Consider the following 19,656-nt stretch of genomic DNA (forward strand, 5'->3'; position numbering starts at 1 on the left):
ATTGACAGCTTCCACTGCATGCATAGTCATACAGACAGCTGTCAATCACTGATAGCTCCACCATTGGACCACTCAGCTCAGAATGTGCAGAGATGCAAGTAAATAAAATACAAGTTGTACTGAATCTTTCCCTATAAAGCTATATAATCGATCCGCTTGGCTCCTCCTGCTTTATAACGGGATGCCTGCAGTTTTGGTAGCACGTTACAGCTGATAGAGACGCTTTAAAAAGACTGCCATGCATTGCCCCTAATACTACTACTATACATTGCATAAACAACAGTGGCAAATAATAGTGCCATACAATCCAACACCCCCTCCCCCATCTTAGTGCCCATAAAAATAGAGCCTGCCACATCAGTGCTTACATATTGTTTTTGCGCACAGTGCCTACAAAGTGACTACCACTGTACTATATGACGAGACCCTTCGCTGCACCCTCAACATTGTCTCCATGGTGCTCATTTGGTAGGGTTTATCTCAGTACTGCTATATAGTGCCTGCCATAGCGTCCTGTGAATACATGTAAATGTGTTTGAGAACTGAACAACCAGAGAGCTTCAGGCAATTTCAAGTAATTAGTGTTTACCATGATTTACTGAACCATAGCCAAACGGATGGACTCTGACTAGGGTCTCTTTTAGGTGAGCCAGATAAACAGGTCATTTATTGCGCACATAATAAATGGGCTAATAAAAGAGGGCAAATACAACATTCTGTATTACTAATGGCACATCAGGCACACAGAGTCCATGCATGTGCAATGGTAGGAAATTGTTCTTAAGGAGGAAAAAAAATTATATCTCTCCCCATTTGTTGCCATCACATTCTCACAGTAAAATACCTCAATCAACACCACCCCAAAAATGAGTGTATAAAAGCTAAAGTCTTACCTGCTAGGGTCACCTGCTTCTGAAATCTAGTTACAGGTCAACCCAGAGAATTTTCTTTTGCACAGAGCATGCGGTGAGGCTATGGTACCCAACTTGGGCAGGGGTGTGTCTATGGTAATCAACTTGGGCAGGGGTGTGGTTTAGTAGGTGAACTCTTAGGACAGTGGTTTTAGTTTTTGACTAGAGACCGACTTGAAAAGGACCTGAAATACTGCTTTCCCAATCATTAAAAAAAATGTGTGTTTATGGACATTCTGATCAATATTTCCATCATAACACAGGTTTATCAGATCCCAAGATCATATATCGATACTTAAGGTGCTTTTATCACAAGGAAATGATATATGTAATATATACTATACATATGTTTAAAGACACTGTCCATTTGTAAACTATTGATGGCCTATCCTTAGGATAGGCCATCAAGAGTATATCAGCGAGATGTGCTGGCTGGGACTTCTTCTAAATCAGGTGTTTGCTGGGCCAAAGTGCTCATGCACTGATCTGATTTATGCAGGAAGAAGGCAGCTCCATTGCCACTGCAGTGGCCGGATTTGGCATTGCATGCCAAGCTTTCGTTCACTGGAAGGGAATCTTCGTCTGCCATTCCAAATCTGGCCACTGCAGTGGGAACTGAGCTTTCTGCTTCCTGCGCAAAATTGTCTCAGTGCACTAGCACCTGCCCAGCAAGCAACTGAACAATGGGGATCGCAGGCAGCAGACCCCTAAAAATAGGCCATCAACAGTTTACAGCTGAACAACCCCTGTCTAAGGCTCCGTTTACATGTGCATCATGGCTTTCATCTCTAGTGTCCATCATTTTAAGGCAAATAATAGCACTGCATGCCGTACTATTCTGGCTGTTAAACATGACACAACGGCCAATGGAGGTTTTGTCAGCAGTATGAACAGGGCCCAAAAAGTATGAAATACTGGAATTCAAAATAAAATTTAAAGAATGAGGAGTTGAAGACAAATCTGTCAGCAGGACCTTTATAATGCACAACTTCAGAATACAGAGATCAAAGTCAAGCTATAGTAACAGTATGTGGGAGGCTCTCCTCCTCTATATTAGAAGCCATGGATCAGGCAGGCGAGTTACCAATAAAATGTCACCGATCTGGTTTTTCTTCATGGTGCCTGCAGAGTCTTGCTTGGACTCTCCTCATTCTCTTCCTCAGGATTACCGTCGAACATTTAGTGGTTAGTGGTGTATTACTGTTCATGTTATTGAGTCATTATGGTATGTTCCAAGTGGCCTTGGGGGTATAATTTAGCTAGAATATCTGCTTCCAACTAAGCATTTTAAAGGAATCTGTCACCATACTTTTGAGGGCGGCATAAACTCAACTAGTGATAGAGACCCCGATTGCAGGGTTGGGCAGCTTAGTATTTTAGCTGCCGTACATTTTCTTTAGAGTAGTAAATTTCGTTTAACGCCATGGACAGGATCAATTCACATTAATAATTCAACTAACTGACCCACGTTGGGATCATTTGAGTAAAAACTGCCGTTCTAGCCCAACATATCCCCCAACTTATGCCTCATGACATGAAATTAGGGAGAACCTCCATATAAGGCCATTGACCTTATAGGGACATACATAGAACTGAGGGAGACCAGTATTAAAGATTAAGCACTTACATATATGGAATATATCTTCCTTCCACTATAAAATAGTACATGTCCTGTTAGTATTCCACATAAGTAGATGCCAGTTTTACACGGTTTGTGTAAAAAATAAATAAAATCATGTCATTTTGCGACAAAACTCGGCATGCAGTTACAGGTCAGGCAGATATGCAAATGATTAGAGTTGTGGGGTGATTACATGGACGGTCTTGGCAGTTGAGGGCTTAAAAGTGGTTCCACCCTTGGTCTATAAAAAGGCTCTCAAAGGTTACTTGTGCGTAACAGACCTCTTTTTCCGCTTGTGCAGAGCTCGTTGATCATTAGATGCTTCTACGACACAATCAAAGAGATTTCACCCAGTTAACAGAGTTTGAGAGGGGCACGTTATTGCGAGAAGCTCGATGGTCATATTGATGAATTGCCTACCACCTGGGCCATTCTGACCAGACTGGCACACAAGGCGACTGGGCAAATGACGCCCTTAACAGACCACCAGTAGAGAGGATCATCTGAGAAGCACAAGCAGCTCCAAGTGCTTCGTTGTCCGCCATCCAGAGACAGGTGGCACCATCGTTGCAGGCCCCTGTGTCTGTCATAACCAAGGCGCTTGGCTGAAGGATATTTAGTCTCATGGAGCTCCTTATGTGTACTGTTTATGACACTCGGCCACAGTCACCTTCGTTTGGTGTTGTGAACGACCAAACTAGACTGCTACAGAGTGGAACCAGGATTTCTTCAGTCATAAATCCAGGTTTAGTTTGGGCACTGGTGATGGTCATGTTCGTGTCTGAAAACTTAGGGGTGAGCACCTCAATCCTGCCTTTGCTGTGGAGCGGCTCACTGCCCCCACTGTTGGTGTGATGGTCTGGGGCGTATTACATACGACAGTCAGTTACCCCTAGTAGTGGGACAATGACAGCTCAGTGATATGTTCAGGACATCCTTCAGTCACGTGTTCCTCTCATGGTGGCTTCCAAGAGGCATTTTCCAGCAGGATAATGCTCGACCGCACAGATAAGGGGGTCACAGGAATGTCCCCACAACATTGTCACACTTCTGTGGCTGCCCGGTCACCAGATTTATCACCAATAGAACATGTATTAGCCCATCCGGGAGGCAAACTTCAACAGCCTATGCGTTTTGCAACATCTAGAGGCTCGGTTACAGCAAATGTGGACTGATATGTTGTAGGATACTATACAGAACCTTTATACCTTCATGCATGCTCATATCACATATTGTATCCAAGCTAGAGGGAGTACAACAAGGTACTGGAGCTTCCATGCCCACCCGTATCACATCTTGTGTCCAAGCTAGAGGTGGTACAACAGGGTACTAGAGTCTTCATGCCCACCCATATCACATCATGTATCCAAGCTGGAGGTGGTACAACAGGGTACTAGAGCTTTCATGCCCACCCGTATCACATCTTATACCCAAGCTAGAGGCAGTACAACAGGGTACTAGAGCTGCTATGCCCACCCATATGACATCATGTATCCAAGCTAGAGGTGGTACAACAGGGTACTAGAGCCCCCATGCCCGCCCCTATCACATCTTGTATCCAAGCTAAAGGCGGTACAACAGGGTACTAAAGCCTTTATGCCCGCCTGTATCACACCTTGTATCCAAGCTAGAGGCGGTACAACAGGGTACTAGAGCCTCCCTTCAGTTTTCCACAAAAATTCTTTTGCTCAAAGATTGTAATCACAAATTGGTAATAGTTTTCATGCTTTTTGTTCATTCCTTGTTTCCTCTCTTTTTAGTCTGCCTCCCCCACTCTGAATGTGAATACTGCGGTCATCATTGTTTAACCGGTTTTTCAGCCAATTGTTCTGTTTTGACAACATAACATGCATAGCAAAAAAAAATATCTGTGTAATACAATTCACAGGCCGTATTAGTCATAAGTCTCCTGTGGGAGTTGGAGTACTACTGCATTCATTGCAATGAACTGCTGAGAACGAGGACAACTTGCCTTATCTTCATGTTAAAGGGGTTGTCCCACGGCAGCAAGTGGGTCTATACACTTCTGTATGGCCATATTAATGCACTTTGTAATGTACATTGTGCATTAATTATGAGCCATACAGAAGTTATCAAAAGTTTTATACTTACCTGCTCCGTTGCTGGCGTCCTCGTCTCCATGGTGCCGACTAATTTTCGGCCTCCGATGGCCAAATTAGCCGCGCTTGCGCAGTCCGGGTCTTCTGCTCTCTTCAATGGGGCCGCTCGTGCAGAATGCCGGCTCCGTGTAGCTCCGCCCCGTCACGTGCCGATTTCAGCCAATCAGGAGGCTGGAATCGGCAATGGACCACACAGAAGAGCTGCGGTCCACGGAGGGAGCAGACCCCGGCGGCCATCTTCAGCAGGTGAGTATGAAGACGCCGGACCGCCGGAATTCAGGTAAGCACTCTCCGGTTTGTTTTTTTAACTCCTGCATCGGGGTTGTCTCGCGACGAACGGGGGGGGAAAAAAAAAAAAACGTTTCGGCGCGGGACAACCCCTTTAAGTAGTGACTGGTCTTATCATTCTGAAAATGCCGTTATGAAAAATGTACCATTTTAGAAAGTCCAGATGCATTTTTTGTCACCATCAATGTTAAAGAAGAGGTCGTAATATCCAAATATTTTCTTGCATTTTATAGGCACAATATCTGCATGCAGCTATGAAACATGACAGACTGAAAGGAGAACAGATGGATGAATTGCTGAGTGTTTTACATATTTTAACTCCTAAAGGACCAGGATGTTTTGATCCTAAAGGCCCAGACACTTTTTAGGGATTATTTTACCCATGTCGCGGTTTTACTGTCCTATTTTTTTTCCCTTCAACTACAAAACTTATTTTTGCTGTTTTTTCCATGACATATAGGGCTATTTTTTATATTTTTTTTCACTGACTTTTCTGTTTTTTAGTTTTATTGGGGTTGGAAAAAAAAAATTATAATGTATAATTGTTTTTTTTTTTTAATTAGTATATTTACGTTTAAAGAAGCATAGGAACGGATACCTCATTTTGATATATAATATGTATGGTTTTGGATTACAGGGCACATATAACGACGTTTTGGTTGGCATCGGCTTTGGGTCATTTTATTTTTTATGCATTTGTATTTTATTCCGTAATTATTTTTTTTCTTATTTTTGTAATTATTATTTTTACCAACTATGTCCCCCATGATGTCATATAAGACCTATGGGCGGTCATTATCATTGTCTTTTTTTTCTTTAATTTCACACTTTTCCACTGTAGGTGAAGCATCCATAGGAGCCCTAGTTACAGGGAAAAACATAGCACTGTAGTGACATCAGTCACTAACAGAGCTGATCTGGGTCTGCTAGGACCATGCAATTCTGCTGTGACAGACGGCACATGGCAGTCATGTGATCGCTGGGTCGCATAGTGGAAATAATATTTTTGCTTTCACTTTTTAGTACATAGTGCTATGCAGCTGGGAAAGGAGAAGGCAGAGGCAGTTAAAAACAGCTTCTCCCTTCTACTCCAGTCCTATGCTGTGTCTGACAGGAGGGAACCTAACCTGCTGCTGCTTGATTGCAGAAGCAGAGGCTTTACTCCAGCACCATACATCTGCTATCGGCAGGGAATAAAGCCCAGGACCAAGTGCCTTATATTTGCCATTCTTGGTCCTTAAGAGATTAAAGAAGACCCATCAACTTTCCTGACATGTCTATTTTAGTAAATATCTATAATCCTCCTTGTGCCATTCCTCTGCTATTCTGATAATGAACAAATAAATTGACAGGAGGGTGTTGCCATTACCCTATAGTCCCATTTACATGTAACAAGTATTGCTCAGAATTCGTTCAAACAATGGCTTTTGAGCGATAATCATTGAGTGTAAACGCTTTCATCTTTCGCTGTTCGGCTGAACGACGATTTTTAGACGAGCATAAAATGCATTGTTCAGCCGGAGAGAGATAGCAGGGACAGCATGTTGTGTTCTGCACCAGAGCAGCTGATTACATTGTATTCAGCTGACCACCCATGCGATAACAAAAGGAGCTGATTGCAGAGCTCAGACCACCTGCTGTGTTCTGCAAGCAGCTCCTGGGGGCTCTATTACATGCAAATGAAGCTGATTAAGTGCTAATGGGCATTAGTGCCCATTAGGACTTTATGCAAAATAAATCGCTGAAATGGTCAATCTTTCTATCGTTTGAAAGATTGTCTTTGCATGTAAATGAGCTTTTACCAATAAACCATGCTCATAAACCATTTTACATGGTGAACAATTTCACACCGTATAGGCACATATCTCATTGATACGGAAATGGTATCACCTAGCCCTCAATTCATAGATTTCCAGGAGGACTAGGAGAGGAACAGCACAACAGAGTTCAGAAGAGATGCTCTAAAATTGTTTTTTTGGAGACATAAGGTTTTCCGAAAATAGACAAGTCAGGAAAGATGCCAAGTGCTCTTTAAGTATGAGCTGTATAACTGAGAAGTCCTATACAAGAATCTACAATCTGTTAAAGCAGCAGTGTGGGTGCTGGGCATGGTGTAATGGGTGTGGTTTGGTGGCTCATATCTATCTTTCTTCACTTCTTGTCATTCTGCCAGAGGAAAAATATTTTTCTGATCACTGGGAATTTTGCAATATTAAAACAGAAACTCGAGTCTTCATTGGTGGCTTGTAGTACTGGGAGTTATAGAATACGGGGAAAATTCACTATAAGCAGACTGTGTGGGTTATTAAAGGTTGGCACGCCAATCATTTAGCTTTAGGAAATCCAGCATGTCTGCAACTCTGCATAGATTTGTTCCGCCATATGTGAACAGGGTTTTTAAAACCTCATCCACAAGTACTGTATTGTAAATTGCTGCAGATTTTCAGGGCAATTGCACAGCATAACCTTACCATAGGACACGGAATAAGTTACTTTTCAGGCACTTCGGCTTGTAGGCTGATGCCGAGTCCCCTATATGAATGCACTCCATACATAAGCAACATGTCCATAGGAGCACTTATGTGAACCTACATGTGTAATCAAACATATCTGCTCTCTGACCCTATAAGATCCCATTAACGCCTCCTACATTTATCAATTTGTCTGCATTCTACATGTGTAAAATAATGCCATGCATTATAAGTGGTTTTTCTTTTATTTTTTTTTTTACATTTTATACAGTATTTATTCTGGTATTTTGGAAGTTGTATAAAGAAGCCTACGGAGAACGCACTAGAAAAATCGCCATATCAAGCAAATGCTGTGTTTTGTTAACTCCTTCCTAGCCTTATCACATAGTCATAAAAAGGTGTATGAAGCGGGTCCTTGAGCCGCGTCCTCTCCATAATCAGGGGCTTGAAGCTGCTTTTGAGAACTGACAGCCGCCAGCACTACCGCGATTGAAGTTAGCTTCAAATACAGCAGGTTACTATTTAGAGCAGTGGTCCCCAACCTTTTTTGCACCAGGGACCGGCTTCAAGCAAGACCATTTTTCCATAGCCTGGCAGGGCGAGGTGGGGATGGGGCAGGGTTTCAGTAGTAATGCTATTACTACTGGGGCCGATATAGGGGACACTATTGCTAATAGTATCCCCTATATCAGCCCAAGTAGTAATAGCGCCCCCCCCCCCCCCCCTGAAATTCACATACTTACCCCTTCCTCCTTATGCAGGCACTGCTACTCCTCTGCTCGGCCCTGCTAGCAGCGCTGATCCCAGGTGCACACTGTGACGTCAATGTGCTGCTGGATGCCTTCCCCCTCCTGCTCTCGCGGAACCAAGTACGAGACATCAGGGGAGGATCCCAGCTGCACACTGATGTCAGGCGCTGCTTAGTGAATATCGGCAGGGGAGCTGCGGCCCCTGCCGGTATTTACTAATAACGTGGTGAGCAGCCGACGGTGGCGCAGCAAAAAACTTCCAACGGCCTGGTCCACGGACCGGAGGTTACGGATCCCTGATTTAGAGGACACTGTGTTTTAGATGTATGGTCAGTTTTGACAGTCAGAGAGGGGGCCCTAGGAAGCAATAGTGGGGTGCCAATGGGTTAGTATAGTAGCTCCGAGCCTAGTGAAGGCTCTCAAGGCTGCCATGTGTGGATGTTTATTAAGCCCTCCCTGTGGCAGAGCCAAATAAGCAATATTGAAAATTACTATATACTTTAATACTGATCGCAAGTTGAAGTTCCCTATGGGGACTTACGAAAAGAGAAGTTTAACAAATTCTTTAAAAAGAATAAATAATATTATAATATATATATATATATATATATGTGGTTCAAACACCCCCGCCCCTCTTTCTCCAATAAAAATCTAAATGATGGAAAAAAATATGTTTGCTATTGTCGTGTTTATAAAATATTGCACTCAAAAGGGGTTGTCCGCCTTCTACTGCTCTTTTTTCAGTTATTTAGTTATAAAATCATACAATTTTCTAATATACATGCATTTAAAATTCTGCTCACATCCTTTTCTTACACCAGCGCAGCGGCCCCTATCTGCATAGTAGAATACTATAGCCCATGGACAGGTCTCTCCCTAGTAATGGCCATCAGTCATGTGACCCCTGATGTTCAACTTAGGGCTCATTCACCCAGGCATATGCCTACAACACTGCGAATTTCCCTGCTGGCAGAAAGTGCGTACTGGTTGCGATTGGCACTGCGCATGCCCGGCAACCTGACGTAGTATTTTTTTTTGTTTTGGAAATTCACATATACATTAGATGCGTATCGAAACACTCCCATACGAATTGCGTGTATATGGACAGTGTTTCATACACAGCCAATTAAAGGGGCCGCGTATGATATGTGGAGAAATAGAGCATGCCGAGATTTATTTTTATATAGATACGCAGTGCCCACACACAGGTGTGAATAGGGGAGTTAAAGTCCATTGACTTTCATTGCCTCCATTCACCGTGTGTTACGGATGGGAAATACGTGGTGACAACACACCTGTGTGAATGAGCCCTTACACTGATCAGGTATCTAATAGGTAACTAGTAGATCACTACCCACAACGTCGTCATGTCTGTCAGTATCTGTGGACGCTGCAGGTAGTAGTACTGTGCGATTGCTGCACCTCAGTTTTCTACTATTCACCTATTAGATACCAGATCAGCGCGAGTTGAACACCAGGGGTCACGTGACTGGATTGACACTACTATGGAAAGACCTGTCCATGGGCTATAACATTGTACTATGCAGATAGGGGCCGCTGTACAGTAGAAGTAAGTATTCTATCATTTCAATGTTTTGTTTTTTATATGACTGCACTATTTGTAAAATGGAAATTAAACAAGTTAAAAAAATAAGTAAACAAATATATTTTTTTTTTAAATGAAACACATTAAAATCAATGGGGAATAAAGCAGAAAAATATTTAGCTTCCCCAAAACCCAGGCTTGATACAGTTCTGTTGATTGAGAAATACAAAATGCTCTGGTCCTGGAATGTGGCACCACACAAAAGGATTTGTTTTTTTTAACAAAAAGTTATATTGCGCAAAAGTGGTAAAACATAATAACACACTATCATTTTGGTATTGACATAATTGTACCAACCTATAGAATAAAGGCCACAATATTTAGACCACACTGTCAATGCCACAGAAATAAACAAAAGACAATGGTGAAATTGCTTTTTCTTTCCATTCTTCTAAAACCCTCCTCTCTTCCCCCACCCCACCCCACCCCAAAAAAAACACCTCAAACATTGACACATTTTTTGTGCCAACATAAAGTAGCAATATAAAGCTACATTAACGAAAAAGTTAAACAGTTATGACTGCTGGAACACAACAGGGGAAAGGATTTACTGCCTCTTAATGCTAAAATTAGTTAAGTAGATTCACTGAAGCAGAGATGTCCAAGTATAAATCTGACACCCTTCACAAAACAGACACCTAAAATCAACTCTATTAGAAAATGTAATTAAAATATGTGGGGCTAGGACTGACAAACATACATATAACATGAACCCCCCAGATACTGATAGAGAAATCAGGGAGGAGAAATCGTGTGTAACCATAGGATATATCTGAACTTTAGAATTTACATCTTAGGAAATACTTAGGAAAGAAAATGAAAAAAAAAAAAAAAAAAAAAAATCTCTTGTCTTGAGGGGGATAAAAAGGCCATTGATCCACCTTAATCCAAAAAAACTGCTCTGTATATAATCTTTGCAATGTTTTACTGTAGACTTTAAAGCAACATCTGCAAGCATAAAAAAAAAAAAAGCATAAAAATGAAAAAAAAAAAAAAAAACACTGTCTTTACAGACTTTTACAATATTTTCCTGTAGGCTTTGAAGTAATTTGGCTGCAATGTTTTTGCAAATAAAGCCCAAAAACATACATGTGAACTTTAGGGATTGAATTGAGGAATGCTTTAAAACAGCCAGTGGCAAATTTCACTTATTCGAAAATCAGTCCAAGCGTTCTACTTGTACATAGTTTCAGCCAAAGGTTCAGCAAAAAAGGCAAACAGAGAAAAGCTGTTTAGACAATGGAGAGTCTGTACAATTAAATTCATTAGTTTCTTACCGTAGGCCGGACCCATTTAACTCCATAGGTCTTAGACGAGTTTGGACCAAGCTCCTTAAACCCGATTGAGTAAGCAGAGGGAGGAAAGGTATCATCTTTAAAGAGAGTTCCGCTTTGTAGACACTCATGCTGAATCCGATCGAAATCCTGCCCCAAAAACTTCACAGCGTTCTCATGTTTTCCTATGCCTAGCTCTTGGTCCCGCTCCTTCTGCAGCTGGGCAGAGATCCCGGTTGCGTATACTGGAACTATCACTTCCTCAGACATCTTGGCTCTCCAACAGATTGAGTCTACTCCTGAAACATATGCATGAAATAGACTATTCTCAGTAAAAAGAGAATGAAGCATCACATTATTTCCCAGGTTATATATACTGTATTACCGTTAGCGTGGCTTAATGCTACCCATAAGTATTGGCATGGATGGAGGAAGGAGAGCTCCTATAGCAGGGTAGACAAATTCAGGCTAAGAGCTATTTGAATTCAGCAAGGCCGAAACTATAATTTATTCTCCATTGTCCCAGACAGTTAATGAATATAGATGATCGAGCGTACTCGCTAAGGTAAACTACACGAGCGAGTAGTGCTTTATGCGAGTACCGGCAAAAAGGATGGGGGGGGGGGGAGTGAGAGAGATATCCTCCTCCCTCCCCCCCCCCGGTCCTCACCGCTCTCCCCCGCAGGCACCTCGAGTAGTTTGCCTTAGCGAGTACGCGCGCTCATCTCTATTAAGGAACAACTTATGATCCATTTAATTTTACCTTCCTTGTAGCCATTGACATAGTTGTGTTATTGTAACTGTAGCCCCTTTTAGAACACACAGAAAATAGAGATCATGACATTGTTACTGGAAGGCCATATTCACAGGTCAATTCTTACATCTAAAAAGCAATCTAGCAACTAGATTCAGGTTTACATACTTCCAGCAAAACTAGACTGGACCAGATTCAGATATCCATATGCGTTTTGCACAACTTGCATTGGACAGCACACTGACACCAAGCCATGTGCTGTCCGATCTGTGGGGGCAGTGGACATTTCATGTACTATTCTTGTCTGCGATACAGAGAAAAATAGGGTGTGCAGTGATTATTTTCATATGGACCAACTGTCTTATGAAAAAGCACTTCTATGTATAGCCCACCACTTGGGCTACATACAGAATTCCACATGGATGCAGAAAAATTGCGGATGAGTTTTATACATCCGTGTGCCTTTGGCCTTCAGTTCTATTTGCATGGCAATATTCTGATCAGTATTTTCCACCCCAAAAAATTGTAAGCCAAAGCAGGAGTGGGTCCGGAATGTGGAAGAGATACAAATCTATCCTTTACGGGCGGACTGACCATACAACCCACCGGGAAAATCTTTAGTTGAGCGGTTAGGTCATGGGGCTGGCAGAGGGGAGAAATTTTATTTTTAAGTTGCTCCTCCCACTATTGGCCACTCTAGTCTGCTGCACCCACACTGTTCACTTTCTGAATTCCATAGGCCTGTGAAGGGTATTCTTACTGAGCAAGGGCCTATATGGGGCATTCTTACTGAGTGGGAGCACTTTTGCTGTTTGTCGGTCAAAAAAAGTGGCACTATTACGTGGGGCCTACAGGGAGCACAAATAGGTGGATACTATTACTACATGGATCACCTCAGGTTCCATTACTACTATCTAGGGCACTATGGATAGGGAGATCATGTAGAAGTTTAGAAAATAAAGCCAGGTCTCTGGAAAATTGAAGTGTAAAAGATGTCCGTGTCAAATTCAGCAGAGAGAAGTAGTCATGATGGTCTGGGCAAGATGAAGAAAAAAGGGAGAGTGAACAACTCCAGTCAGAGGAGACATCTGGATATAACGGTACTGTAATCACTTATACAGTCTTCAAAGTCCCTGTGTAAATCTAGTGCTATATGGTCACTCTATGCAAGTCTAATATTGGTCTCTGTCTAGCGTTTGGTTTTTTCAGCAACACTGTGGTGGTATTATATGGTCATGCTCTGGGGATATGATTTGGCTCTCATCTAGTGTTGTTATTGGTAATAATGATCTTTGTAGTGGTCTTTATTCAGTGACAGTACGTTGATATTAATCACTAGGTGATGGTAATATGTGATCCTGGTGTAGCGGGAGTTTTTGCCCCTTATATAGTGTTCTTATTAGTAATGTTGGTCTTAATAGAATGGGTTTTATGCAGTGACAGTATGGAGGTAATTATACAGGTCACGATCTTTACACTGATGCAGTGCGTGGTTTATTTTTCTTCACATTTTTAACAATGGAATAAATCTTTAATAAAGTTTATCTATTTAGACCCACTGAGGACGTCACAATGTGATCTTTGGTATATTCTCTATTATATATATATATAACTCGTAGCAAAGAATTATTTTATACTCGTCTACAACTGTAAAACAATCTATTAGGCAATGCTGAAAGCTCATCCTAATGGTCATACAGCTGTGGCATGCCTGGGCATCTTATCTAGGCCTATGGCTGCCATGTTTATGCAACGGCATCCCATGATTGTATTTGTGGGGGTCCGATGGGGACAGAAGGAGCCCCCTCACTCTATCTAATCACCTGGATACCATGGTTACCATGAGTTAAAGGGGTTGTCCCGCGGCAGCAAGTGGGTCTATACACTTCTGTATGGCCATATTAATGCACTTTGTAATGTACATTGTGCATTAATTATGAGCCATACAGAAGTTATAAAAAGTTTTATACTTACCTGCTCCGTTGCTGGCGTCCTCGTTCCCATGGAGCCGACTAATTTTCGCCCTCCGATGGCCAAATTAGCCGCGCTTGCGCAGTCCGGGTCTTCTGCAGTCTTCTATGGGGCCGCTCGTGTAGAATGCCGGCTCCGTGTAGCTCCGCCCCGTCACGTGCCGATTCCAGCCAATCAGGAGGCTGGAATCGGCAATGGACCGCACAGAAGCCCTGCGGTCCACGGAGACAGAGGATCCCGGCGGCCATCTTCAGCAGGTAAGTATGAAGACGCCGGACCGCCGGGATTCAGGTAAGCGCTGTGCGGGTTGTTTTTTTAACCCCTGCATCGGGGTTGTCTCGCGCCGAACGGGGGGGGGGGGGGGTTAAAAAAAAACAAAAACCCGTTTCGGCGCGGGACAACCCCTTTAAACGACAGGGATCAAAGTCTTTCTGATCCTAGTCATTGCAACAAGAGCTCGGCTGTAAGTCAGCACAGGGATCATGCAGATGCAGTACCCATGACAAATCTCTGCCCTACCAGCTAAAGACAAGCCATTCTATAAGGTTCATTCATGTCATGAAGGTTTAAGGGGTTAGAAATAGGTGGCATCTTCATATATACCCCCAGTTCTAACATGTTCTGTGCTACATAGTAAATTTACTGTGTCGAGCTACGCATGCCACATAGGTTTCCTGGCTGCAGCAGGTGATTTACTGACCCCTACCTACTTGTATTCACCCACTTTGCTGCTGCTTTGGGCCCACCTACAACATGGGGCCGCTTTGTAATTTTTTTTTTTCCCAAGACCACTTTAATTTCCTAATCTGCTCCCGCATTCCATTATGCTTTTTATCTGTTGGTTCCTCTCCTGGTTTTGGCTTACAAATATTGATGGGGTATACTGACCAGAATATTGCTGTGTGACTGTGACAAAAAAAGAAGCAATCTGATTGGTTGCAGACAAGGCCAAAATTCTGACTTTGGGAGTAGGCGTTCAGGGCGAGTTCCTGAGAGATTCACCTCTACAACAAAACATAAATCACCATGTAAAGCCTAATACACTGACATATTAAAGTGAATGTCAGCTAGAAGAACAGGTTTTCTAGTATCATCTTCTTGAAGGTGAAGGTGAAGAGCAGGTGACAAGGCATCTTTACATTAAATCCCACAAAGCCCATGTCAGTATAATTTGCATCTGCTTTATTTTACATAAACCAGTTTAAGAGAGGTTTAAGCAGGAATCAATTTTGGGTGAGGCACAGGCTGTCAGGCTCTGCTTATTATCATTAAAGAAGTTGTACAAGATTAGAAAAACATGGCTGCAACAGTGCCAGACACATCTGCAGGTTGTATGTGGTATTGCAGGTTAGCCTGATTCACTTCAATGGAGCTGAGCTTGCAATGCCAGATGTAACCCAGTGCAGTGAGGTTTAAAAAAAAAATATATATAATATATGCAGCCATGTTTTTCTAATTCCGGACAACCTCATCAGGGTGCATTCACGCGGGAGAGAAATTGGCGTGAGGTTCAAGACATCCAAACTCACACAAAGATACAACCCAATATTTGCAATGAGAATCTATACAGGAGCGTTTTTTCTCTAGCAGCGGCCCTGCAAAACGGAGAACATTCAAGCATGAGAATCGAGCATGCAGATATGCCGTCTCCCACACATCGCGCAGCACACGGACGGGGTGTCTGTGTGCTGTGTGTGATGCAAGTCGTGCCCAAGAATGTTGGGTGCGACCCGCTCTCGCCCATGTGAATGCACCCTTAAAGAATACATTCACACGGTGGTTTAAAGAGGAAAAAAAAAAAATTGACATGGCGTTCGCATTTTTCAAATTTACATGAAGAATATGATCTGGATTTAGCGCAGATTTTTAGCGGCCCTATTCATTTCAATAGGAAAATTGAGTCCGATTCCGCAAGTGACTATTTTTTTTCCCCACAACACAGATTTTAAAGCTGTTGTGGAATAATCCATAATATATAAGCAGCAAGGAGTTCCCATTGAAATGAATGCGAGGAGAGTTTTAAGCAGATTTGGCGCAAATAAATCTGCTGTGTGAACAAGGCCTTAGTCTGGCATACTGCACAGGTTTTTTTTGCTTTACTTACAGACTGTAGTTACAAGATATATCTTTCTTTACCCATCAACATGGCCATCTAGCAACAGTAACAAACCAGGTTTATTAGGTTTTTTTTTGGAAGAGCAGAACATCTCTGCTAGATGCACTGAAAGATGCATTTTGATCTGCAGCTGCAGAATTGCGCTCCAATACCTGTGTGTTTACATCTAGATTTTGGTACAGAATTTTACACGTCTTTCAGTATATCTTGCAAAATTATTTTGCTCACTTGAAAGCACCCTTATGACTATATAGTCCAAATATTCTATATCTAATGCCCATATGTATAATGTCAGAGCCACTGACTGCCCACAGATTTAGCAGAGCTGAGCAAGTAACACACAGCAGAATATGGTTCACTCTAGCTTTAAAACATGGTACAGCACTTTAACACCCCTCATGACTAACTGTAATCTTTCACGTCACCATATTGGAAGATATACAGTAGATGACTAGCAGCTCTGGCATGCTTGCGGTGCTTCTCTATAGGGGAAGAAGTTACTACTTACTATACTGTGCAGATGGGAGTGTAATCTAGGCTTTTATCACTTGTGATATCACGATGTACCAATTATATGGTTTTACATAGAGGTGCAGGCCAATGTACCGCAGTTATTACAGTACAGAAGCAATGCAGCCCTAAAGAGTTAACGGCCATTTCAGCTCTACTAGATCTATGTGTCAAAACAGACTCCACATATACAAAGTATCAATGTTATGGTTACACTTTTAGTTACAAAGTATCAAAAACATAACACTGAAATTCACAAGGTACAAACTTGTTACTTTCCCCAAATGTTCTACCCCCATGAACACTCCCCAAATCTAAAAATATCTCCACAAAGGGAGTCTCCTTAGTGAGACATTTCCTGGTACTTTATGCTGCCTACCTGTGCTGAGGACCCCGCTTGCTGCTAGTGAGGGTCTCTTGGTGTGTAATAGACTGCAGCTTTCACAGTCTCACCCTTCCTGGTAATTTTTTTGGGCTGTGTTTGTCTTGCTGCAGTCTCCTCCCTGCTCTTCCAGTCTCTCAGACACTCCCTGGGGCTGTCTCTCAGCAGACCCTCCCAGCAGCTGTCTCTGCTGTCAGACCCTCCCTACTGCCTGTTTGATGTCTCTATCACTAGTATCAGGCTGATTCCTTGTCACTCTCCTCCCCAGTCTGCAGTCCTATCTGTAGTGTATGTACTGCAGGCAATGCACGCTTCTTCTTCTTCATCGCTCCTTAGTTAATAAGTTGGGCCCATGTTATATCTGATATATTATACTATTGCTTCTGATTCTTGTGCTGCCTGCTCAGAACCTCCTGTGTTGCTTTCTGTCTGCCAGGTGACAGCTAGAGCTACAGAGATTGAGGCCGGCTTCACATGGACGTAAGCGCAATTGTTCACGCCTTAGCACATTTTTGTGCTATCAACAAGGCATTTTTGCGCTCATACAGGCGTATTCTACTGTACTTTTTCTGCCCACAGGGCATGTCCAATTGCGGGTTGGAAGCAAACACACTGATTGAAATGGCTAAAGAGTTCCAGATATGTTCTTGTTTCAGCGCAATTATAAAAAACTTTTTTACGCATCTTGTTGCATATTGCGCGCATTTGCAGATCTTCATTGACTTCTATGGAGACCATTGCTGCTCAATTAAGCATGAAAATAGAGCATGTTATTTCTTTTTTTGCGCAGCCGAAATGCACATGCATGAGAATGAAATATTGCACACGCAAATATGTCCGTGTGAGGCCGGCTGTAGGCCAGTGTCATACAGGCGTATGTGCCTTTACATGCGTATTTGGGCATTGCATTTTTGCGCACACCTCTGTGTATTTTAGTGTAGTTTTTGCACACACAAACCACGCGCACAAAAAGACACACGACCATTAATTAAAATGGGCAAATAAGTTTAGTATGCGCTACTTTCATGCGAAAATGCCCGGGAAAATACAGCAGGCTGTGTATTTTTTTGTTCAAACTAAATTAATTGAAATCAATGAGTTTTATTCACTGCGAATCGTGCGCAAATTTCTACATGCGCAAAACTCTGCACAGATACATTTTCGTGACACAGACCACAGGCTGGATTCATACCGGCTTATTTGCCTATGAAATATTTGCACACGCAATACACAGGGAATAGAACCCATTGATGTCAACTAGTTTGTTCACATGCAAGTATTTTGTGTGCGCATTTCAGTTGTGCAAAAAAAGTACACAACATGTTCTAATTTCCCGCGTACTTGTACAGTGATAGAGCACGTATTGAACTCTAATTGGCCATTTTTTTTGTGCGTGCAAATGCCATGATTTGTGCACACAAATAGTACAGTAAAAAACAAACTTGTGCGTGCAAATACGCAACGCCCATTCCACAAAAACGCTGCACAAATGCATGTGTAAATACGCGTACACTTATGTGAATCCGGCCTTAGGGCGCATTCAGACAACCGTATATCGGCTGGGTATTCACGCCGCCCGATATACGGTGTCTCTCTCTGCAGGGGAAGGAGGCTGGAAGAGTCGGGAGCAGTGCACTGAGCTCCCGCCCCCTCTCTGTCTCCTCTCCACGCCCTGCACTATTTTCAATGGGAGAGGCAGGACGGGGGCGGAGCTAATTCCCGGAACTTAGCCCCACCCCACCTCCTCTCATTGCAAATAGTAGGGACAGACAGAGAGGGGGCGGGAGCTCAGGGCACTGTTCCCGGCTCTTCCAGCCTCCTTCCCCTGCAGAGAGAGACGCCGTATATCGGCCGGCGTGAATACCCGGCCGATATACGGTCGTCTGAATGCACCCTCAAGCTGATTTCAGACAAGCGTATGGTACTCGCCCGTATTAGGGACCCATAATACAGACATGCTGCAGACGACATTGTGCCACATGTCATTAGTGTTTCATCATTGTTTGATCTGTGCCTTCATATTTGCTATGATTGTTTTTTTTTTATACAGGGCAAATGTTGATCCATATTTGGCCAATAGAAAATAGTACCAATAAATGAAAATACAGAGGCAAAATCAAACAAAAATTGGTAATGCTGCGTTTTTAAAACATGGCCATGTAAAGGGATTTACATTAGCTCAGTATTATGACCATTCCCCCACCCCCCTAACCCCTGTACCCTTACCTGTACCCATATCTAAGATGCGCTGCATGCAGCTGCAAAACGAATTTACATATGTGAGCTAGCGCCTTGGCATAGTCTTTCCAAACATGATGCATTTCCTGGAATACGTGAAAATGTGTTTGTAGCCCCTTAGGTGGTGATCATTTACATCTCCTGTATTTAGTAATATGGAGCATGCTGGTATAACCTGGGTATCTCCTGTATATAAATATATATGTACAGCTGGTGTAAGTTATACATCTCCCTGTATATAATGATATGGAGCTTGCTGATATAACCTAGGTATCTCCTGTATATAAGTATATTTTCGCTCGCAGCATGTTCTATAGGAAAAGATCTCTGAACAAATGATTAAACAGCATGTATGCAAGTACTTGGATGAGAATGTATAACTAACCAGAGCCAGCATGGGTTTGTAGCAAACAATTCATGCCAGATAATTTCCTTTTATGACAGAATCACTGACTGGGTGGATCAAGAAAATGCAGTAGATGCTGTATCTTGACTTCTGCAAGGCATTTGACAAAGTATCTCATACCATCTTCATTGAAAAAAATACCAAATATGGGATTTACAGGGCAACTATTAGTTGGATTTACCACTGGCTTAGTGATTGTACTCAAAGAGTGTTCGTAAATGGCTGCACATCCAACTGGA

At 42.5% G+C, this 19,656-nt stretch overlaps 1 protein-coding gene across 2 annotated transcripts in view; it reads right to left on the reverse strand.

Moving 5' to 3' along the window:
* CAPN1 (calpain 1) overlaps nt 1-16,924 on the reverse strand; it is a 72,318-nt gene extending 55,394 nt beyond the window's left edge. Inside the window, exons 1-3 of one of the 2 annotated variants that reach the window (XM_066582893.1) lie at nt 16,771-16,902; nt 14,654-14,769; nt 11,044-11,339 (exon numbers count right to left, since the gene is read on the reverse strand). In XM_066582893.1, the coding sequence (XP_066438990.1) occupies nt 11,044-11,310 (267 nt within the window). In that variant the 5' untranslated portion in view covers nt 11,311-11,339; nt 14,654-14,769; nt 16,771-16,902. Of the gene's footprint in view, nt 1-11,043; nt 11,340-14,653; nt 14,770-16,770 lie in introns of both variants that reach the window. The other variant, XM_066582892.1, reaches the window with a different exon arrangement.
* Nucleotides 16,925-19,656: the final 2,732 nt, after the last annotated feature.

Source organism: Eleutherodactylus coqui, chromosome 11 (genome assembly GCF_035609145.1).
Source record: "Eleutherodactylus coqui strain aEleCoq1 chromosome 11, aEleCoq1.hap1, whole genome shotgun sequence".
NCBI classification, from domain to species: domain Eukaryota; kingdom Metazoa; phylum Chordata; class Amphibia; order Anura; family Eleutherodactylidae; genus Eleutherodactylus; species Eleutherodactylus coqui.